We start from the raw sequence: 25,143 nt of genomic DNA on the forward strand, positions 1-25,143 counted from the left end.
GAGGGGTGGGGGATTTGATACTGTTGTTGCTGTTTTTTTTGGGGGGGGGGGTTGGGATTTGTGAGTTTTTTTTCTTCTTTTTCATGCTGGGGGGAGCTGATATCTTTTCTTTCAACAATCCCACGGTCTTTCTGTATTTCGTGGCCATCTGGAGAAGATAAATTTCAGAGTGTATTGTACATGCATACTTTGACAAGAAAATGAAACTTTGAACCATTGAACATAGATGGATAAGGTTGAGGGATATAGACAGAATACAGGCAAATGGGACTGGCCCATATAAGCACCTTGGTCAGCATGGGTGGGTTGCGCCAAAGGGCCTATTTCTGTACTTTTAACACTCTGTGATGCTTGTCTTTCCCATTTATGACCACCCCATGTTCATAATCTGGAATCTACACCTTTAACCACCCAATATTTCAGTACATTAAATTAAACCCAGGCCAGAAACAGAAGGCTGGTAACTGTCTCACAGAAATTAGGTCCACGCTTAGTACAGTCAATGGTTCCATTTAATATCAGAGACTGTATACAGTATACAACCTGAAATTCTTACTCTTTGCAGACATCCACCGAACAGAAAAAAACTCCAAAGAATGAATGACAGAAAACGTAGAACCTCAAAGCATGCCACCCACGCACAAACAGCAGCAAAAGCATCAACAACCCCACTTACTCCAACAAAAGCACCAACCCCACCCCAACATGTGAGCAATAGCAAACCCCCCCGCCAAGAGACCCTGATCTATAGGCCATCCAAACCACTGTCCATCCCAGTTCAGACGACTTATCGCAATCTAGGCTCTGATACAGGATACTACATTCGTATGAAGTAACAAACATTCACGTGAAAGAACAAACTTATGTAAGTCAAAAAACTGCAGATGCTATGAACCTGGATCACAAATAAAAAACGCTGAACTGAAAATAAATACTGAACTATCCACAGGGAAAGGGATTTCTAACATCCTCTACACTGCAGACTCGTGCTGTCTTCAAAACATATACTGTTGATTACCAGAAGATTATCATGGAAGAGGCACAGGAGCCTGAGAACACACACTTATGTTTTAGGACTAGCCTTTTCCCCTACACCATCAGATTTCTGAACGGTCCATAAACATGACCTCACTATATTTTTCTCTCTCTTTTGCACTAGCTTTTTGTAAATGCAGTGGATTCCAGATAACTGGACATATCAAGACCAGCACATTTTGTTTCAATCAAGCGCTGCCCCAATTCGCCGAAGTTTCATGGAAATAGTTAAAAAGGTAGAAAAAAGACAAACTGGGTAACAATAGTAGTACAGTACTACAAAACTGTGTATTAGTTCCCAAAAGTTATCGATGGAGAAATTCATCCACTGTCCGTGATGAACAAAATCAGCACATAGTATAGATAATGGACTTCCTTCATACAATACTATCGATGATTGCATCCTCCAAATCTTCCTTTTCATTGTCAAATTCAAGATAATTGGCAATACCTTCAAATTCTTTGTCGTTCCTAACTTGTTGAAGTAGTGAAGTAATTTAATTTTTCACTCCTGGTGTTTCTGGCATCTTCAAGCTTGAGTGCTTGAAACCAGAGTGAGCAAAATAGTTCTGAATTTTCTTACTGATCATTCCTCACTGTTAGTGATAAAAGTCACGGCTTTTTGAACAAAAAGCGATGTAACTGATACTATTTAAAAACTGATTGCTTTAAGCACAGTGTGGCATCCAAATGCCACACAAGTGCTAGCAAGAAGCTGTTTGGCAACAGTGTCCTGTCCCAATTGAATGACATAGTGTCCCAAATAAACAAAGTTAGCGTTTTTCTTTAAAAGTTGCTCCAAATAAACAGTTGCCCCACAGACCCAATTAGCTGGTATCCACTGTAAATATACACTCCATGGCCACTTTATTAGATACAGGAAAGGAACCTGGTGTGATCTTTTGCTGCTGTGGCCCATCCACTTCAAGGTTTGATGCTCAGAAATACTCTCTACACATCACTGTTGCAACACATGATTATTTGAGTTACTGATGCCTTCCTGTCCAATTGAACCATTCTGGCCATTCTCCTCCAACCTCTCTCAGTAACAAGATGTTTTTGCAGCAGTAACGAGGTGTAAGATGCAGCGTGGAATAGGCCCTACTGATACTTGAAGCCCTGCAACCCCTGATTTAACCTAGCCTAACCACAGGACAGTTTACAATGACCAATTAACTTACCAACTGGTATGTCTTTGAAGTGTGGGAGGAGGCCCATGCAGTCATGGGGAGAACGTACAAACTCTTTACAGGCAGCACCGGGAATTGAGCCCAGGTTGCTGGTGCTGTAAAGCGTTGTGCTAACCACGACGCTACCGTACCACACTCTTTTTGCCAAGCTTAGCCTACTAAGGTTGCAGCTAACACTTGTAGAGGTCAAAGAGTTGTTTCTGAGTAAATTAAACTCCCAACCAATATTTTTAGTTCAGCTTCTTGTTGTAAATAGAAGTCAGTTTTCAGTATTTAATGTAAATGGCAAGAAAAAATCAGTTGGAAGTTAAAAAGTCAGCTTTGTTAACACAGTCTCTGAAGTATAGGATGCTGGTCCACAGCATTGAGCTGATTGCTCAAGAGTTACAATGTAAAACAATGGGGTTATGTTAATTGGCCTGTATCAAACCAGACAGCACTGGCTAAATTGTTTGGTTCAAGGAAGTTGGCAGACCAGATTGATTCTGACATCGGGAAAAATATCACATGTGTAAAGTCACCCAAATGTCAAAAAAAAACCCCAGTATAACTGTTAGAGAGCAGTCAAGCTTGTTAGGAATGATCAAGGAACAGCAAGAAGACAGACAGAAAGAATCCATTCCTCTGTGATTTTTATAACAGACAACTCGTTCATTTGCAACTCATTGGTATATCATTCTAACTAAAAGGAATTGTACCTGTGTTTTGGAAATACTTTGTGTTTCGAAATTTGGAAATCTTTTCTAAGACAGAAAACCTCTGAGTTTTAAATATATTTTAGGGGATTTAAACTTGTATTGTTAAAATAAATAAACAGTGCTTAATCTGCTTTGTTAGCTGGAATCATCAAGAACAATCATTTGATTAGCTGAGGCTAATGATGGGGGTAGATAAAGTCTGATATATGAGGATTCCAGTGGAATCAAGGGAATTACAGAGAAGAGCTGGCCAGAGGTGATTGGAAGGGGTCACTAGCAGGGATGATGGCAGAACAACAATGGCTGGAGTTTCTGGAGGACATTCGGAAGGTGCGGGATAGATACATCCCAAAGGGAGGATGACACAACCATAAATAGAGGGCATGCATATAGAAAAAGTTAGTGGGAAGTTAGAAGGTTGCAATCTTACAAAAAGTAACTAAAAGACATAAGGAGAGAAAGATGGCGTGAAGATAAGCTAACCAATAATATAAAAGAGGATACAAAAAGATTTTTCAGATAATATAAAGAGTAAAAGAAAGGCTAGAGTGCCTATCAAACCACTGGAAACAATGCTGGAGAAATAGTAATGAGGGACAAAGAAATTGGCTGAATTTGATAAATATTTTGCACAGCATCTTCCCTGTGTTAGATACTAGCAGTATGTCAGAAACTTGAGAGTGGTAAGGGGCAGAAGTGAGTATAATTGCTGTTACTAAGGGGAGGGTTCTTGGGATGCTGAAGATTGGTTGATAGATAAGTCATCTGGACCAGATGGACTATACCCCAGGGTTCTGCAAGAGGTAGCTGAAAAGATTGTGGATGCATCAGTAATGACCTTTCAAAATCAAACATGAGAAAATCAGCAGACGCTGGAAATCCAAGACAACACACACAAAATGCTGGAGGAACTCAGCAGGTCAGACAGCATCTATGGAAAGAAATAAACAGTCTTCCATTGAAAGGAATAAACATTCATTAGGTTCTGGGATGGTTGGGAGGACTTGAAAATTGCAAACGTCTCTCCACTCTTTAAGAAGGGAGGGAAGCAGAAGAAAGAAAATTATAGGCCAGTTAGCCTGACTTCAGTGGTTGGGAAGATGTCAAAGTCCATTATTAAGGATGAGGTTTCGGGGTACTTGAAGGCACATTATAAAATAGGCCAAAGTCAGGATGTTTTCTTTAAGGGGAGATCTTTCTTGACAAATCTGTTGGAATTCTTTGAGGAAATGACAGGCAAGATTAACAAAGGATAGTCCATGAATGTTGTTTACTTAGATTTTCAAAAGGCCTTTGACAAGGTGCTGTTCACGAAGCTGCTTAACAAGAGCCAATAGTATTACAGGAAGCATACTAGCATGGATAGAAGATTGGCTGACTGGCAGGAGGTAAAGAGTCGGAATAAAGGGGGGCTTTTCTGATTGGCTGCCAGTGACTAGTGGTGTTCAGAGGTCAGAGTTAGGAGCACTTAATTTCACGTTATATGTCAATAATCTGGATGACAGAATTGATGGCTTTATGGCCAAGTTTGCGGACAATATGAAAATATGGGCATAGGTGTATGTGTAGGCTTGCGTTAGTCTCGATAGACCATGGATTTGCGCCTTGGAAAGTTTCCAGGGTGCAAGCCTGGGCAGGGTTTTTTTTTAAATGAAAGACCGGCAGTTGCCCAAGCTGCAAGTCTCCCCTCTCCACACCACTGATGTTGTCCAAGGGAAGGGCATTCGGACCCATACCGGTGGGACCAGATGTCGTCGCAGAGCAATGTATGGTTAAGTGCCTTGCTCAAGGACACACACAGAGCTTCAGCCAAGGGTCAAACTAGCGACCTTCAGATCATTAGACGAACGCCTTAACTACTTAGCCACGCGCCAACACAGATATGGGCATATAGTGTTGAGGAAGCAGGAAGTCTGCATAAGGACAGATTGAGAGAATGGGCAAAGAAGTGGCAGATGGAATATAGTGTAGGAAGTCTGCAGTTTGGTAGAAGGAATAAAGTCGTAGATTATTTTTTAAAACGTGCAGAAAATTCAAAAATCTGAGTTGCAAAAGGACTTGGGAGTCGTTGTGCAAGATTTCCTAAATGTTAATATGTAGGTTGAGTCAGTGGTGACGAAGGCAAATGCAATTTTAACATTAATTTCGAAAGGACTAGAATAAAAGAGCAAGGATGTGATGCTGATTGGTCAGACCACAGAGTATTGTAAGCAATTTTGGACTACTTTTCTAAGAAAATATGTTCTGGCATTGGAGAGGGTTTAGAAGAGATTCACAAGAATGATTCCAGGCATAAAAGGATTAAGGTATGAGGAGCATTTGATGGCTCTAGGGCTGTATATGTTGGAGTTTAGAAGGATGAGGGGAATCTCATTGAAACTTCTTGAATACTGAAAGGCCTAGACAGTGGATATGGAGATGTTTCCTATAGTGAGTGAGTCTGACACTAGAAGGCATACCCTCAGAACAGATGGACATCCATTCAGATAAGAGATAAGGAGAAATTTCTTTAGCTAGAAGGTGGTGAATATATGCTGCAGACAACTGTGGACACTAAGTCATTGGGTATATTTAAAGTGGAAGTTGATAGGGCCTTGATTAGTCAGGGTGTCAAAGGTTACGGGGAGAAGGCAGGACAGTGGGGTTGAGAAGGAGATAAATCAGCCATGATGGAATGATGCAGCAGACTCAATGGGCCAAATGGCTTAATTCTGGCTTTGTTTCGAATGGCTTAATCCTGCTCCGATGTCTTAAAGTGTTATTGAAGCATCTACTCATTGGTAGGTGGAATCCACAACTCAGATCATGGGTATTGGCAGCGAAGTTCTCTGTAGAGGATAAGCAGGGAAGTGATCTGGCCTTTGAAAAGCCGGTGGCTACAGTAGAACATCAGAAGACAGTAGAAGTCGGTAAGAATTGTAGGAGGTCCAGTGTGGCTGGTCAAGGACTACAAATGCAGCATGCTACCGCCCACTCTGGGCTCCCTACAATTTCCCTACCAACACAACTGATCGATAGATGACACAATAGCCACAGCTCTACACATTGTCCTTACACATCTGGAGAAGAAGGATGCTGATTTGAGAATGCTGTTCTTGGACTACAGTTCAGAAGTCATCACCATAATTCCGTCCAGGCTCAACAAGAAGCTCAGAGACCTCGGGCTTCACCCTGCCTTGCGTAGCTGGATCGTGGACTGGTGGCAGATTGGTAACAGATGGTAAGAGTGGGCTTCCTCACCTCTGCCCCTCAACACAGGAGCCCCTCAGGGCTGTGTCCTAAGCTCCCTCCTTTACTCTCTGTACACCATGACTGTGTCACCACCCACAGCTCCAATCTGCTAATTAAATTTGCTGATGATACTGCATTGATTGGCCTTACCTCAAATAATAACAAGGCAGCCTACAGAGAAGTCATGACCCTGACACAGTGGTGTCAAGAAAACCTCTCCCTCAATGTCGCAAAAACAAACGAGCTGTTTGTGGACTACAGGAGGAATAGAGACAGGCTAATCTCTGTCGACATCAATGGATCTGGGGTTGAGAGGGCGAACAGCTTTAAGTTTCTCAGCATACACATCACAAAGGATCTCTCGTCATCTGTACATACCGGCTGTGTGGTGTAAAAAGCACAACAGACAGTTCACCTCAGACAGTTGAAGAAGTTTAACACGAGTCCCCAAATCTGAAGAACTTTCTACAGGGGCACAATTGAGAGCATCTTGACTGGCTGAATCACTGCCTGGTATGGGAACTGTACTTCCCTCAATCACAGGACTCTGCAGAGAGTGGTGTGGACAGCCCAGCGCATCTGTCGATGTGAACTTCCCGCTATTCAGGATATTTACAGAGACAGGTGCGTAAAAAGAGCCCGAAGGATCATTGGGGACCCCAACTACAAACTGTTCCAGCAGCTACCATCCGGGAAACAGTACCACGGCATAAAGCCAGGATCAACAGGCTCCAGGACCAGGCCATCTGACTGTTTAATTTACGCTGATACAATTGAATTTCTATGCTACAGTGACTATCCTTTTGTACATACTATTTATTATAAATTATTATAAATTGCACAATGCACATTCAGACGAAAACATGATGTAAAGATTTTTACTCCTCGTGTATATAAAGGATGTAAGAAATAGAGCCAATTCAATTCAATTCCCTTTAGTTTTTTTTTACCCAGAGGATCATGGATGCATGGAATGAGCTGCCAGGGTGGTGGCATAGGTATATTTAAATAATTCCTAGATAGATAGGGTGATAGAAAAGAGGACTGTACTGTATCTGTCGATGTGGAGCGGAGAGTCAGTGCGTAAATCTGGCAGGAGCAAAGGATGTCAGGAAAGGCAGGGATGGAGCACCACGGGAGGGGTGTGGGACAGGTGGCAGAGAAGGAGCGCCGGGGAGGGGGTGGTGTGGGTGCAGACACAACCACCCCTGAGACACCAAGCAATGTCATTTGATTCCAAACAATTGGTTAATTGATCATTACAGAATACGTCTCTGGTGCTTCCTGTTCCCTCCCCTCTCCCTTCCCCTTTTCCCAACAATGAATCCCCTCTCCCTGCCCCCTTCCCACTCTCTGTCCACAACAGAGACACATATCAGAATCAGGTTTATCATCACTCACACGTCATGAAATTTGTTTTTTTTTGTGGCAGCTGTGCAGTGCAATACATAAAATCACTACAGTACTGTGCAAAAACCTTAAGCATCCAAGCTGTACATAAGTGCCCAAGACTTCTGCACAGTACTGGAGGTTATAAGGTCAGCACAACATGGGCTGAGGGGCCTGTACTGTGTCACTAGTGTTCTACAGCATGTTCTAACTCTACAGTAACCCATGGAAATAAGTATCTTATGTTTGGTCAAAGCTTAACCAATCAAGCATTGTACAATTCATATTTTGCTAATTGGTTACTCTAAGTGGTTCACTGTATGTGTCTTACTAATCCATATTCCATTCATATTGCACATTTACACAGCTATGCTGTATTCCGTTGTGTCACTTACAGCTTGCTGTTGAAAGATTCAAATCAATTGTATGAGGCAAGGTTTGCACGCAGTTAGAGATCTACTCATTCCGTTTGACGCAGACACTATTTCCTCCGCAAGATTTTCCCAAATAGGGTTTTCAGATAATGCTTTAAGTAAACAGGAAACATATTTGAAGCAATTGACTTGTTACTTTACCAAATATGTTGTCTCTTAAGTTACTATGCTCCTATGTTAGATTTTGGTTTTGCTCTTCTCTTCTGATTTACAGATCTATAACAGCACTTACAGTCTGTCTTTATACCTTCATTCTCATTATCAATTTTCTTCCTCTAATTATATTTTAGGTAGTAATTTGTGGTTCCCAACATTTCTAAACTGGTTATTTTAATCAAAATCATAAACTCTTTTGACTGTAAAGCCTCCTTATCATTAACAAACTGCTAACTGACATCCTAAAGCAACAGCTAACAGCCAACATGCCCTTCATCCTTTGCAAATGGATTTAAGTTTAAATGGAAAAGATTTTAGTTTTAGACTAAAATTTATTGTTCTCAAATTCATTCCCTTTTTCACAAAACAACTATTTTTTGGGTCTGAGTATGGCAGTAAGGTCGGCATCCATTGGTTCCCTCCAAGTGGAGAGCATCTTTTTGAACTGCTGATGATGTCAGGAAAATTTAGACACCCAGGCATATTCAGTTGTGAACGTTGATTATCCGGTTATCCCATCCATGTCTATGCTTATCACCATGTTACAAGTAGGAAATCTTTAACTTAGATTTGCTACCATTCTTCCATTTCTCACCCACTGCCTCACAACAAACCTTAAATGGGAAAAAGTATAGGCGCTTGTCCCCAGAAGTATTCAATGTACTTGCTGATCAAGAAAATTTCTCACCTATTTAAATTTTATGTTATTTATGCTGTTTGCAACTGTCTACTCTCTACCTGCAGTTGTATGGACATGCAATGGGAGAACAGTGGTTAAATACAGAACAGTACATCACAGCAACATGTCCTACAGCCCAAAGTGTTGTGCTGACCCAAATAAATTAGTAATCTAATAGCGAACTGAAGTAATCCCTTCTGCCTGCACAATGTCCACATTCTTCCAATGCCCTAATTTCTCCATTGCTCTTTTCTCACTGCTGCCATCAGGAAGGTGGTACAGGAGCCTCAGGACTCTCACCACCATGTTTAGGAATGATTATTATCCCTCAACCATCAGGTTCTTGAACCAGAGGGGATAACTACACTTGCCCCATCAATGAAAGGACTCTTCATTTCACATTCTTGATATTTATCGCTTATTTATCTATTAATTAATTAATTGCTCTTATTATTATTATTTCTTTACTTTTGTATTTGCACAGTTTGTTGTCTTTTGCACATTGGTTGAACACCCAAGTAGGTGTGGTCTTTCATTGATTCTGTTCTAGTTATTATTCTATGGATTTATTGAGTTTGTCTGCAAGACAATGAATGACAATGATGTATATGGTTCAAAGTTCAAAGTAATTTTATTATCAAAGTATATATATGTTACTATATACAATCCAGATATTCACTTTATTAGTGACATATATCTACATTGACAATAAATTTACTTTGAAAATTCTTGGGCCTATCTAAACGTCGCTTAAAGGTCCTTAATGTATCTAAATTATCTAATTTGTTCCCAACATACCCAATTAATCTCATTTGTTTAAAATCAGCATTTGATGATTTTGATGCTGCATTTTAGAATAAGTACATTTGCCATCCAATGAGTCAGTTTCAGTTATCAGTAAAGACATTCTTGACATTGATCGGTAATGAATGTGAATGATTATCTGCAGTTCTGAGGTTCAGGATAAAATGTGAAAAGTGGGAAGAATAAGAGCTAAGTTTGCAAACGGCAAAGAGGAAGGTTTATAAAGGACAGGGAAAAGAATAAGTGAAACAGAAGGTGGAAAACAGTACAGCACGGTACAGTCCCTTCCAGACAGACAGACAGACATACTTTATTGATCCTGAGGGAAACTGGGTTTCGTTACAGTCGCACCAACCAAGAATAGTGTAGAAATATAGCCATATAAAACCACAAATAATTAAATAATAAGTAAATTATGCCAAGTGGAAATAAGTCCAAGACCAGCCTATTGGCTCAGGGTGTCTGACACTCCGAGAGAGGAGTTGTTGAGTTTGATGGCCACAGGCAGGAATGACTTCCTACGCTCAGTGTTGCATCTTGGTGGAATGAGTCTCTGGCTGAACGTACTCCTGTGCCTAACCAGTACGTTATGGAGTGGATGGGAGACATTGCCCAAGATGGCATGCAACTTGGACAGCATCCTCTTTTCAGACACCACCGTCAGAGAGTCCAGTTCCACCCCCACAACATCACTGGCCTTACGAATGAGTTTGTTGATTCTGTTGGTGTCTGCTGCCCTCAGCCTGCTGGCCCAGCACACAACAGCAAACATGATAGCACTGGCCACCACAGCCTCGTAGAACATCCTCAGCATCGTCCGGCAGATGTTAAAGGACCTCAGTCTCCTCAGGAAGTAGAGACAGCTCTGACCCTTCTTGTAGACAGCCTCAGTGTTCTTTGACCAGTCCAGTTTATTGTCAATTCATATCCACCTTACCTTTTAATCTACTCTAAAACCCTTTCCTCCCACACAGTCTTCCATTTTTCTCCCATCCACATTCCTATGCTTAAGAGACTCTTAACTGTTCCTAATTATGTCTGCCTCCCCCTATACTTTTCACCACTCACCTTAAAATTATGTCCTCTCATATGAGCCATCTCTGCCCTATGAAAAAGTCTTGGTGCATTTCACACAAGGGCAGTGCTTCCCTAGCATCAAACTCAAACCCTGCCTTAATATCTGTGCCCCCTGAATCTTGATTAGGATAAATCCGGGGGGGGATGTCATGTGATGACGTAGGGTCGAGACGTTGGGAATCCAGCTCCTTCGTAAAAAGCAATGAAATAGGGTTTAAATGAAGAAGAATTAATAAATACCTACTAGAAACTATTTATAAGTAACTCAGGATTATTTTTGGATATGACTCCTAAATCGAAACAGAAGAAAGCTACTACTTTGAAGACTGTGCAAATCGGCGAGGAAAAAGGCCTAACCGTCTCGGCGAAGCCTCGGACTCAAGTTGGATCTCCTCCCGGTGAAGTGCATGGCACTTCTGATGATGCGGGACAGGAAGTTGCAGCAATGCCAGGGGTCTCTAAGAAGAAACGGCAAGAACGACGCATGCGCGAAGAAACAAGTATGCATGAACAGATATTAACAAAACTACAAATCCCAACTACGGCTGGAAGTGAATCGGAAGTGGAATCAGACTCTTTGGGAAATACAGAGGATGAAGAAGAGGAAAAGAAGAAAGAGATTAAAGGAAGCATAAGAGATATCCTGATATATATGATGAATGAATTAAAAGCTATAAGAACAGATATAAGAAGGATGCAGAATACACTCGATAATGTGGTGGAAAAACAAAAGAAGATGGATAATAAAGTTAAAGAGATGGAAGTAAAAGTGGAAGAAAACACTGAAAGAATAGATAAGATAGAAGACAATAATCTTGCCTGGACAATAGAAAGAAAACGGATGTTGGAAAAAATAGACGCGCTTGAAAACTCTAGTAGACGAAATAATATTAAAATTGTTGGTCTTATGGAAGGTACAGAGGGAGAAAATCCAATAAAATTCTTTCAAGAATGGATTCCGAAAATTTTGGAAACGAAAGAAGGAAGCCAAGTAATTGAAATTGAAAGAGCACACGGAGCTTCAAGACCAAGACCTCAACAAGATCAAAATCCAAGATCAATTTTGATAAGATGCTTAAGGTATCAAGATAAAGAAATGATCTTGAAGGCAGTTACTCAAGGTACTAAAAAGAGAAATGGGCCATTGATAATAGAAGGTAATAGAAGGGAAAAGAGTTTTTTTTTTATCCAGACATAAGTTATGATCTTCTGAAAAGGCGGAAGGAATTTAATCCAGTGAAAATATCTTTATGGAAAAAGGGCTATAAATTTTTATTGAGCTATCCAGCAAAATTGATAATTTTCCTGGATAACGAAGAAAGGAGATTTTTCGTTGATTACCGGAAAGCAGAGAAATTTATACAAGAATTACCTGATGTCCACGAAGAGGAGTAAAGAATTATAGAAATGATGTGGACTAATGATGAAGACTGAAATAAGGTTGGACTTGACGGACATTTATAAGGAAAACAAAAATAGTTGAGTATTAATTGGGAGTAGAGACATTAATTATTTTCTTTTTTTTCTTCACTAATACATTTTCTTTTTTTTTTTGCAGGGGAGCTGGAGGTGCTCCTGATCGATGGCTGCGAGTTTCACGTGTACAATCATGGCGATCGCCATGACCCGTAAAATGGGGGGGGGGGGTAATGTTGTGTTCCTTTTATTCACAACATTAGAGGGGGGTATTTTGTTTTTTTTCTTACATATCAGTTACCTTTTTTCTATTTTTCTTCTTTTTTGCCTGGATGGTTGGGGAGAGACTCATAGTAACATGGAGAATTTCAAAGAGTTCCCAAGGTATTATGAATGATTAATTTACTTAATTTTTTAAGTTTTAATGTTAATGGACTTAATGGACCTGTGAAAAGAAAAAGAGTTTTAACATATATTAAGAAAATGAAAGGAGATGTAGCTTTTTTACAAGAAACACATTTAACAGAAACAGAACATAAGAAATTAAAGAGAGATTGGGTTGGAAATGTCATTGCAGCTTCATTTAATTCAAAATCGAAAGGAGTTGCAATTTTGGTTAATAAAACTTTACCAATTAAAATACAAAATGTAGTAATTGATTCTGTGGGGAGATATGTTAATTTTAACAAGATATGTTAACATTGTTAATTTTTTCAGAATTATGGACTTTTATGAACATTTATGCACCAAATGAAAATGATGCAAAATTCATACAAGAAGTTTTTTTGAACTTGGCTGATGCACATGATAAAATATTAATAGGTGGAGATTTTAATTTTTGTTTAGATCCAGTTTTGGAGAGGTCAACTAAAATTGCTACAAAATCAAAAGTAATAAAATTAACTTTATCGTTAATGAAAGATTTAAACCTGATTGATATATGGAGAAAAATTAATCCAAGAGAAAGAGATTATTCATTTTATTCAAATAGACATAAAACTTACTCAAGGATTGATTTTTTTATTATCAAAAAATATTCAGAATAGAGTGAAAAGTGTGGAATATAAAGCAAGAATACTGTCAGATCATTCCCCCTTGATAATGACAATGATAATGATGGATAAAGAGGAATCGATCTATAGATGGAGATTTAATTCAATTTTATTAAAACGTCAAGATTTTTGTGATTTTATGAAAAAACAGATTCAATTTTATTGGATGCAAATTTACATTCAGTTGAAGATAAAATTGTATTATGGGAAGCAATGAAAGCATATTTAAGGGGTCAGATTATAAGTTATACATCTAAAATTAAGAAGGAATACATGGCAGAAATAGTTCAATTGGAAAAAGATATCATAAAGTTAGAAAAAAATCTCAAAGATATATGACAGAAGAAAAACGAAGACAACTTGTTAATAAAAAATTACAATATAATACACTCCAGACATATCGTACAGAAAAAGTAATTATAAGAACTAAACAGAAATATTATGAATTAGGTGAAAGATCACATAAGATTCTTGCTTGGCAGTTGAAAACAGAACAGGCTCCTAAAACAATAAATGCAATTAGAACAAGTGTAAATAAGGTTACTTATAAACCTTTAGAAATTAATGAAACTTTAAAAAAATTTTATGCTGAACTATATCAATCAGAATCACAAAATAAGTTTGCTGAGATAGATAAATTTCTACCACAAATAACCCTTCCAAAATTAAATTTGGAAAAACAGAAAGGATTAGATATGCCCTTTACATTAAAAGAGGTTGAAGAAGCTTTAGGATCACTTCAGAGTAATAAATCCCCAGGAGAAGATGGTTTTCCTCCTGAATTTTATAAAAAATTTAAAGATTTATTAATTCCTCCTTTTATGGAATTAATATATCAAGTGGAAAGAATGCATAAACTCCCACAATCTTTTTTAACAGCGATCATAACTGAATTGCCAAAAAAAGATAGAGATCCTTTAAAACCAACATCATATAGACCTATTTCTTTGTTGAATACAGATTATAAAATAATAGCAAAAATTTTATCTAATAGAATATCTAAATATTTACCAAAATTAATACATATGGATCAAACAGACAATCAATGGATAATATAACCCGGTTACTTAGTATAATTCATTTGGCACAAAAAAGAGAGGAACTGGGTGTGCCAGTTGCTTTGGATGCAGAAAAAGCATTTGATAGATTGGAATGGGATTTTTTATTTAAGGTATTGGAAAAATATGAGTTAGGAAAATCTTTTATACAATGGATTAGAACTTTAAACACTAATCCTCAAGCTAAAGTAGTTACAAATGGTCAGATTTCAACACCATTTTGCTTAACGAGGTCAACTAGACTAGGCTGCCCATTATCACCTGCTTTATTTGTACTGGCAATCGAACCATTAGCTGAATTAATTAGAACAGATTCAGATATTGGGGGCTTTAGAGTTAATCAAGAAGAATATAAGATTAATTTATTTGCTGATGATGTTTTGATTTATTTAACAAACCCATTGCAATCTTTGCAAAGATTATCTTTTAGATTGGAAGAATATGAGAAAGTATCAGGGTATAAAGTAAATTGGGATAAAAGTGAAATTTTACCCCTTAATTATAATTTTACCCCTTAATTATAATTAATGTCGATTAGTAACTCAATTTTGATGGTCAACAAATGGGATAAAATATTTAGGTATTAGAGTTGATAATGATGTAAAAAATTTATATAAACAAAATTATTTGCCATTATTAAAAAAATAAAAGAGGATCTTGATAAATGGATGATGTTACCAATAACATTAATAGGTAGAGTTAATACTGTAAAAATGAATAGATTTCCTAGATTGCAATATTTATTCCAAACTTGACCAATACAATTACCTCAGAAGTTTTTTCAAGAATTTAATAAACATGTAAGGAAATTTCTTTGGAAACAAAAGATGTCAAGAATATCATTGGAAAAATTGACATGTAAATTTGATTTAGGAGGGTTACAACTTCCAAATTTTAAGAATTATTATAAAGCAAATCAGCTTAGATTTATTGCATCTTTTTTTGAAGAAAAAAACCCAGCATGGATTAGAATAGAATTAGATAAGATAGGAGAAAACATACCAGAAGATTTTATATATAAATGGGAATCCAAATGGATACAGGGAAAAAAAAGAATCTCCTATATTAAGACACTTGGTTGATTTATGGATAAGGTAAATATGGACAATGAGATAAAGAAATCTTTATTAGCAAAAAGAACTTTAATTCAAAATAGGCTTATTCCTTTTACAATGGATAATAAACTTTTACATAATTGGTTCCAAAAGGGGTTTAAATATCTAGGTGATTGTTTTGAAGGAGGTATATTGATGTCGTTTGATCAATTAAAAAATAAATATAAAATATCAAACAACACTCTTTTCTGTTATTTTCAATTAAAGGCTTATTTACGAGAAAAGCTGGGTCAAACAATGTTGATGCCAAAACCTAGTGAAATAGAAATATTAATTCAAAAAGGAAAAATTAAAAATTATTACCTATTCTTGTATGTACAATTTGATTCAAAAACAGACAATTGAATCTGGAATTCATAAATCAAGACAAAAATGGGAATTGATTTGAATGTTAAAATTGATGGAAAAAGTTGGTCAAGATTATGTTCTGATAGTATGATAAATACAATAAATGTTCGACTTAGATTAATACAATATAATTTTTTACATCAATTATGTATAACACCGCAGAAAATAAATAGATTAAATTCAAATATGTCTGACCAATGTTTTCGATGTAATCAAGAAATTGGTACTTTTTTACATTCTACTTGGTCTTGTTTTAAAATTCAACCATTTTGGATAAATCTAAGACTTTTATTGGAACAAATTACTGGAGTACAACTCCCACATAGTCCAATATTATTTTTATTAGGAGATATTGAAGGGACAATACCGAAACAAATTGAATAAGTATCAGAAAAAATTTATTAAAATTTCATTGGCAGTAGCTAAAAAAGTTATCGCAGTTACTTGGAAATCTGATTTATATTTAACTATGGAGCGTTGGAATAACAAAATATATAGTTGTATTCCACTTGAAAAAATTACATATAATCTAAGAAATGAATATGGTATATTTTTGAAAATTTGGCTCCCATATCTACAAAAGATGGGATTAAATATATAGGTCCTTTGAAGATAAAATTATAAAGTAATTGGGGAAAGTAAAAATAAATATTAAAATTATTTTGAACTCCATGGAGCATGTGGGGATCCTCCGATATCCAGGCAATCTTTCTCTTCTTTCTTTTTTTTTTCTTTCTTTAGATAAGGATTAAGGGAGGGTGGGTTAAGGGGAGGGGGGAGGGTTAATATTATTTTTCTTTTTCTTACTAATTTTTCATTACATTTATTCCTTGTAATTTTCTAAAAATTTAATAAATAAATAAATATATTTGGGGAAAAAAGAAAGAAAGACAGAAAGAAAAGGATAAATCCCCAGTATATCCTTGGGTTGCATTTTGGTTGTTCATGCAAACAACGCATTTCACTGTATGTGTTGATGTATATGTGATAATAAACCTGAATCCAAATCCACAGACTTCTGAAAACAAACGAGAAAACCTGCAGATGCTGAAAATCCAAGCAACAAAATGCTGGAGGAGCTCGGCAGGAGAAGAGTAAACAGTTGACATTTTGCCATGCACCTATGCAGTGTCCAGCCAGAACAAGCGGAATCTCCCAATGGCCAATATTTTAATTCCACTTCCTATTCTCATTTTGATATGTCTATCCATGGTATCCTCTACTGTGGTGATGAGGCCACACTCAGGATGGAGGAAGAACACATTATATTCCACCTGGGTAGCCTCCAAACTGATGACATGAACATCTATTTCTCAAATTTCTGGTAATGTTCCCCCCCACTAACGTTCCCCATCCTCTTTTTCCTCTCTCACCTTATCTCCTTGCCTGACCTTCACCACCCTCTGGTGCTCCTCCCCACCCCCTTTACTTTCTTCCATGGTCTTCTGTCCTCTTCTCCAACTCCGTATCTCTTTCACCAATCAACTTCCCAGCTCTTTACTTCACACCTGCCCTCGCCCCACTTTTTAAATCTACTCTTCAACTTTCATCTCCAGACACGCTGAAGGGTCTCAGCCCAGAACTGTTTTCTCTTTTCCTTAGACGCTGCCTGGCCTGCTGAGTTCCTCCAGCATTTTGTGGATGTTCCATAGACTTTTGTTCAGAATGGAATGGACTAGCCTAAAGACAAAAATTATATTAACAACTTGTAAGAGAGGTCATAAGACCAGAACATATACGAGCAGAATTCAGCCATTTGGCTCATCAAGTTGGCTCAACCATTTCATCATGGCTGATCCGTTTTCCCTCTCATCCCCAATCTTCTGCCTTCTCCCCATATCCCTTCGTGCCCTGACTAGTGAAGAATCTATCAACCTCCGTCTAAAACATCCCAAGTGATCTGGCCTCCACAACCATCAGTAGCAATAAATTCCACAGATTCACCACTCCCTAACTAAAAAAATTCCTCCTCATCTCTATTCTAAAAGAACACCCCTCTATTCTGAGGCTGCATTCTCAAGTCTTAAGACTCCCCCACCAGAGGAAATATCCTCTCCACATCCACTCAGTTTAGGCCTTTCAACAACAATGGGTTTCTACGAGGTCACCCGTCATTCTTCTGAATTCCAGTGAATACAGGCCCAGAGCCATCAGACACTCATCATATGACCAGCTGTTCAATCCTGGAATCAACTCAAAGCAGTTTCAGCTAAGAATAGGCTGGAAACAGATGCAAAAATAGTCTTTCCTTGAGTTATGGTTTATCAGGAAGTCTAAAGCACCAAACCAAAGGAATATTTAAAAGAAATTTCTGTTGGCAATTACCTGTTATGTTGTCAGATTAAAAATGTATCATTGCAGAAGAAAGCATCCCTGTCTGACTAAAAACTCTATGTAGGGTCAACCCATGGAAGGCTGCTGGACCAGACAATATTCCTGATAGAGTGCTCAGAGGATGTGCAGACCAGCTGGCAGATGTTCTTCAACATCTCCCTGAGCAGTGCCATCATTCCAACATGCTTCAAGGACACCACAATTGTCCCCATGCCCAAGAAGTCTTCAGCGTTCTGCCTCAATGACTACCGTCCCCCTACGCTCACATCCATCATCATGAAGTGTTTCAAGAGACTCGTCATGAGGCACATCAAGACCCTGCGAACCCCTCACTGGGCCCCCTGCAGTTCACATATCATCCCAACCGCTCAACAGACGACGCCATCTCCACCACCCGCCACCTGGCCCTCACCCACCTGGACAAAAAAGACACATCCATTCGAATGCTGTTTATAGACTTAAGTTCAGCATTCAACACAATCAAACCTCAGCACCTGATTGGAAAGCTGAAACTGCTGGGCCTGAACACCTCCCTCTGCAACTGGATCCAAGACTTCCTGACTGGGAGACCTCAGTCAGTCCGGATTGGGAGCAGCATCTCCAACACCATCACACTGAGCACGGGGGCTCCCCAGGGCTGTGTGCTCAGTCCACTGCTGTTCACTCTGCTGACCCACGACTGCGCAGCAACACACAGCTCGAACCACATCATCAAGTTCGCTGATGACACAACCGTGGTGGGTCTCATTAGCAAGAACTATGAGTCAGCTTACAGAGAGGAGGTGCAGCAGCTAACGGACTGGTGCAGAACAAACAACCTGTCTCTGAATGTGAACAAGAGATGGTTGTTGACTTCAGGTGAGCACTGAGTGACCACTCTCTGCTGAACACTGACGGCTCCTCCATTGAGATCGTTAAGAGCACCAAATTTCCTGGTATTCACCTGGCAGAGAATCTCACCTGGTCCCTCAATACCAGCTCCAAAGCCAAGAAAGCCCAGCAGCATCACTACTTTCTGAAAAGGCTGAGAAAAGTCCACTTCCCACCTCCCATCATCACCACATTCTACAGAGGATGTATCGAGAGCATTCCGAGCAACTGCATTACTGTCTGGTTTGGGAATTGTACCGTTTCGGATCGCAAGACCCTGCAGCAGATAGTGAGGTCAGCTGAGAAGATCATCGGGGTCTCTCTTCCTGCTATTATAGACATTTACACCACACGATACACCCGCAAAGCTAACAGCATTGTGAAGGACCCCACGCACCCCTCACACAAACTCTTCTCCCTCCTGCCATCTGGCAAAAGAAGCATTCGGGCTCTCATGACCAGACTGTGCAACAGTTTCTTCCCCTAAGCCATCAGACTCCTCAATACTCGGGGTCTAGACTAACACTGTAATTTGTCCTCTACTGTGCCTATTGTCTTGTTTATTAATTATTGTACTGCCCTGCAATGTTTTGTGCACTTTATGTAGTCCTGTGCAGGTCTGTAGTCTAGTGCAGTTTTTACTTTGTTTTACACAGTCTAGTGTAATCTTGTGCTGTCTCACGTAGTCTAGTGTAGCTTTGTGTTGTTTCATGTAGCACCAGGGTCCTGGAGGAACGTTGTTTCATTTTTACTGTGTACTGTACCAGCAGTTTATGGTTGAAATGACAAAAAAAGCAACTTGAACTTGAACTATAAGGCAGGGGTTCCCAATACCTTGCTTAATGTTATAGATCTGTGGCATAAAAATGGTAGGAACCCCTGCTAAAAGGCATGTATGATGAATAGCCTGCAGTATATCTTCTCCTGGTGTCAAAACAGTACTAGTGTACCACTATACTAGTGTGGTGGTGTAGTGGATAGTGCTTGTCACTCTCAGCTTCCACCGCTGGCTAGCAGTCTTGCTAAAAGGAGAGCTGAGTGTAGAAGTCTCTCGCTGCCAGTACATTGCCTCTCCAACAGCAAGCCTCATGTAGCATCTCCTCGCTGGCGACACACAGAAACTGAACTCCTTTCCAACTCAGGCTGAACTACAGAGGACAGGGAGGAAGTCTGGCCCCTACGCGTACTGCATGCAGGCCCACCGGTTTATCAGCTAGATCCCCAGCTATGTATAAATAGCCCCACTGCCTTGTGGGCAGCCTCGAGAGAGATGAAGGCTACGGGAATAAATCCAGACAATAAATCCGAAGTGGAGCCCCTAAAGCAGCTGGGTGTCATTGAACATCCTTCCTGCAGCTCCTGTAGCCAAGCCGGTGCCAAACGTATTACTTTATAAGCTTTCCTTTGCACTACATTAGTAAGGCCGAGAGGCAGACCTTGACAACTGAGAATCTCTGGATCTTCATACCTTCTGCCCAGGCTTGTGATGAAGACAATCATCATCCATTGCCAACCAACCACATCTTCTACTCCAGAGGCCACTGAGCTGAGGGGTGTGTTCAACCCGACCCTAACTACAAGGGAGGTAGGACATGTTCCCTCTCTGTCTGAATTAAACAACATCCTTCATTTAACTCACTCAGTGTGAACTGAAAACGGGTTCCTATTTAAAAGGCAAGCACAAGAGATTCTGTAGATGTTGGAAATACAGAGCAACGCAGACAAAAGAAAGCATCTATGAAGGGGAATAATCTGTCACTGTTTAACATCAAGACCATTCATCAGGACTGAAAAGGAAGGGGGAAGACGACAGAATAAGAAGGTGGTGGGGGACGGGAGAAGGAGTATAAACTGGTGCGACCAAGTGAGGGGGATGAAGTGAATTTCATGACGCCACGTTGGAAGCTCCCCAGCCAGCTGGTACTCCTTCCTTTTCACCCACCCCACCTTCTTATTCTGGCTTCTTCTCTCTTCCTTTCCAGTCCTGATGAAGGGTCTCAGCCAAAAGATAGTGCCAGAAATTTGAAGTGCAGAAGAATCAAGGTTGGGGATAGTAACCGGAGAGTGGGAGTGAGATCAGGAACAGCTGGAAGATACAACAGTCTCTGGGGACATTTACTCAGTGCTCCTTTACGACTTTTGTAATTTCATCCAATTGTTTAACACAGCCAATACTTCCTGGTGTTCTTTAGACTCATTAAATATTGCACCATCCTTTATCACACAATTTTTGTTGTACAAGCAAAAGCAACTGATGACCAAAACAAAATGTTCAATGTTCAGAACAGAATCATTTTACTGTCAGCATGTGAAACAGCAGAATTGACTGTGGGTCAGTACCAAGCATAAAACACAGGACAATACCATAATAAAGAATACCTTAAGCAACAAAAACTTACAACAGAAAAGTACAAACAGCCATGAGCAAATGATAAGAATCAAACGAGTAAATGTGAATGCATGGACAGGCTCAGCAGGGGTGACGGAACACAGCTTAGGGAAGAGCCTTTGTTTATAGATATCGGATTGGTCAAGGAGCAGAGGCCTTACCTACTGCTTCCTTCCTGTCAGTACATTTGTAATCTACTGACAGATACTGTAGGGTACACCTAGCTGGGTTCACTTGCTGTGGAACAACTCCGAACAATAGTTTGGCCCACAATTATTTGCGAGCTTGAAACACTCTAAAAATGTCACCATAATAGAAATTATAGACATTGTTCTCAGTCGAACCAAATTAAACAGGCATAAGCCGTCAGTCATTTTATGTAGACCAGGACGCCCCCAAATTTATCAATGTAATCTGTTACTTGGCAAAATACTTGCAACAGACATGATCAGAAAAAATCCGGTTGTACCAGTAGCTGAGCTCTGCAATAACTCAAGTGTCAATGGCTTAAGTTTATCTTCACTTCAGAAAGTGAGAAAGACATTAGAGGCCATCAAACTACATCAACAATAGGTGAACTATTTTGCCAGGACTCATTTGCTCATACATATCCTTGGTCTACCAGAATATGTCCTTGCATGGCACTGAGTTACATTCCAGATTCCAGGGTTGGGTGAGGGTTTAAGAAAACCAGAAGGTGGAAGGTAGCAGTTCTATTGAAGGTGATAACAAAGGCTTGCTTGTGAAGGTTGTAAAAAGAAAATTCAGTACCAGCTTCCTTGTTAGAAGTACAAAGAAAGTAATGTTTATTGTTTATTATCAAGCAAATCATACAGGGGCAAAGTATAGATCTATCTGTAGCAACAGTGCTGTGGTGCAGGTGGTTGAGAGATTCAAATTCCTAGGTGTAAATAACACCAGCAACTTGTTGTGGTGCAGCCATGTAGACACCACAACCAAGAAAGAAACACCAGCACCTCTAATTCCTCAGAAAGCTAAGGAAACTTCCAGGAGACACCATGAGCATATGCAATGTGAATGCATCACAGTTTAGCACAGCAACTGCTCTACACAGAACCACAAGCAACTGCAGAGAGTTGTGAATGCAGACCAGTTTATTACAGAAACTAGCATTCCCCTCCACTGACTCCATCTACACCATGCTGCCTCAGGAAAGCAATCTGCATAATCAAGGACCCCTCTCACCAAACTAACTCTGTTCTTCCCCTCCCTTCAAGCAAAAGGTACAAAAGTCTTAAAGTATGTACCAGTAGCTCAAGGGCAATTTTTACCTCACTGTTACGAGACTCCCAGATGAACTCTAGGTCTCTCAATCTACCCTGTCTTGGTCCTTGCTCTTCGTGCATCTGCACTTACATTTCTCTGTGATTGTAACACCACATTCTGCTTTATTTTCTCTTGTACCATCTTGATGTATGGAATGATTTGTTTGGATGGTACGCATAAAAAGTATTTTCATTGTATCTCTGTACATGCAACGATAATAAAACAATAGGAGCATGAAGTAGCTACAGAAAAATTAGTCCCAAATAAATGCTATTGGCAAATGGTTGGCACCGGTACATTTTGCCAATGGACTCTAAATAACTGAGCTGCAATCTTGGTTAGCCAAAAGCACAACATCTCCTACAGAGTATCTGAAAGGTGAAACCCAACAGGTCTAAATACATCGTATTTTAACCACACTGAAAGCTACACACCTCCATGGTTTGTCATGTCTCAATGCTGTGCCGGCCGGAGTTAGGGCTTTGTGCTTTGGCTCTTGGTACGGTCACTCATACCAAACAGGTCGAATGGTAGAGCCAGACTAAGAGTGGTCCACCAGTTCTCCAGGTTCGGGGGTTCTGCTCAGGGCTAACAAACCTGACTAGTCAAACAAAATGTTAGGTAAACTGCAAAGAATAACTCTTTGACATCTGCATGTGACGGTATTCCATGAACCACACCTAGAGCACAATGGAGAAGATGGCCAACAACAGACAGAGATGGAGGACCTACATTGCTGCCCTGATCTCCAGCAGACATAACAGGCAGTAATGAAAAACTACACAACTGCTAGTACATTGTCTAAACCAAGCAGCACAGGAATATTTAATCCAATGTTGCCATCATTCTGCCTTATCTAACTGGATCCTGGACTTCCTGTCAAGATTGCCGGCAAGTGATAATAGTGGGCTCCCTCACCTCTGCCCCTGTGACCCTCAACACAAGTGGCCCAGGGCTGATTCCTAAGCCTCCTGCTTTACTCCCTCTATACCCATGACTGTTTCCCACCCACAGCTCCAATCTGTTAATTAAATTTGCTGACGACACTACACTGATTGCCCTAACCTCAAATAATAATGAGGCAGCCTACAGAGAAGAAGTCATCACTCTGACACAGTGGTGTCAAGAAAACAACCTCTCCCTCAGTGATGCAAAAACAAAAGAGCTGGTTGTGGACTACAGGAGGAATGGAGACAGGCTAACCCATACTGACATCAATGGATCTGAGGTTGAGACGGTAAACAGCTTTAAATTCCTCGTCGTACACATCACCGAGGATCTCACGTGGTCTGTACATACCAGCTGTGTGGTGAAAAAGGCATAGCAGTGCCTCTTTCACCTCAGATGGTTAAAGAAGTTTTGTATGAGCCCCCAAATCCGAAGAACTTTCTACAGGGGCACAATTGAGAGCATCCTGACTGGCTGCATCACTGCCTGGTACGTGAACTGTACCTCCCTCAATTGCAGGACTCTGCAAAGAGGGGTGTGGACAGTCCAGCGCATCTGTAGTTGCGACTTCCCACTATTCAGGACGTTTACAAGGACAGGTATGTAAAAGGGGCCTGAAGGATCATTGGGGGCCCAAGTCATCCCAACCACAAACTGTTCCAGCTGCTACCATCTGGGAAACGGTACCGCAGCATAAAAGCCGGGATCAACAGGCTCCAGGACAGCTTCCCCCACCAGGCCATCAGACTAATTAATTCATGCTGATACAACTGTATTTTAATGTTATATTGACTGTCCTTTGTACACACTATTTATTACAAATGACTGTAGATTGCACATTGCACATTTAGACGGAGACATAACGTAAAGATTTTTACTCCTCATTTGTATGAAGGATGTAAGAAATAAAGTCAATTCAATTCAATCAAGTAGAGAAAGCAAATTTAAAAAAGGATTGATTTAATAAAGAGAGAAAGTATGAGGAGTCACATGACGCAATGACGGAGATGGCTGCTTAGAACAGTGCTCCACGCTGGTGATATATAATTATCCTTTAAAAATTCGCTTTCACAGTCTATTTTATCATTGTTGCAGCTCTAAAGTGTTACTGCCCGTGTGAGATGTCAAAGCAACTTAAACGAAGGCTTCTGGAGATATTAAGAGGCATTTGAGGTTACAGTGCTCTGGGCAGACGGCCTCTGGTCAAAATGGCAGAGGACCATCGTCTGAGGGAGACCAACAAGAGGCAAGTCATGACTTGGCTGACATATATGCGACTTTGAAAAAAATCTCGGACAACCTGGTAGGCCTTGAAGATATATGCCGATCTGTATCGTTAGTGGAGTCAAAGCTGTCATCGCTGATAACCAGGCTTGCAGATGTCAAGAAGTGGTGGATAGAGAATGAGAAGTCAACCCATTGGCTTCCAAAGCGGATATTGACTAGCTAACTGGAGGACATGGAGAACTGTAATCGGTGCAACAATATCTGATTCATCGGCATTCTGGAGGGAAAATAGGGGCAGGATATCATCGTGTTCATGGATAAACTCGCCAACATGCTCCGAGACCATCGGGAGGAAAAGCTTGAAATGGAACGTGCACAAAGAGCGCTGGGCCCTAGACCCAGTACC

General features: G+C 39.9%; 2 protein-coding genes across 4 annotated transcripts in view; one reads left to right on the top strand and one right to left on the bottom strand.

The window, feature by feature from the left end:
• Window positions 1-25,143, top strand: part of LOC132380956 (uncharacterized) — a 48,814-nt gene that overhangs the window by 15,608 nt on the left and 8,063 nt on the right. The window contains exon 3 of one of the 2 annotated variants that reach the window (XM_059949982.1): window positions 18,081-19,458. The exons of the other annotated variant lie outside the window; for it this stretch is intronic. Coding sequence (XP_059805965.1) covers window positions 18,081-18,472 — 392 coding nt within the window. The 3' untranslated portion in view covers window positions 18,473-19,458. Of the gene's footprint in view, window positions 1-18,080; window positions 19,459-25,143 lie in introns of those variants that run through there. 2 annotated transcript variants of the gene reach the window in all.
• Window positions 1-25,143, bottom strand: part of LOC132380954 (6-phosphofructo-2-kinase/fructose-2,6-bisphosphatase 2-like) — a 129,659-nt gene that overhangs the window by 9,853 nt on the left and 94,663 nt on the right. The window lies entirely within an intron of this gene.

Source organism: Hypanus sabinus, chromosome 25 (assembly GCF_030144855.1).
Source record: "Hypanus sabinus isolate sHypSab1 chromosome 25, sHypSab1.hap1, whole genome shotgun sequence".
NCBI classification, from domain to species: Eukaryota; Metazoa; Chordata; class Chondrichthyes; order Myliobatiformes; family Dasyatidae; genus Hypanus; species Hypanus sabinus.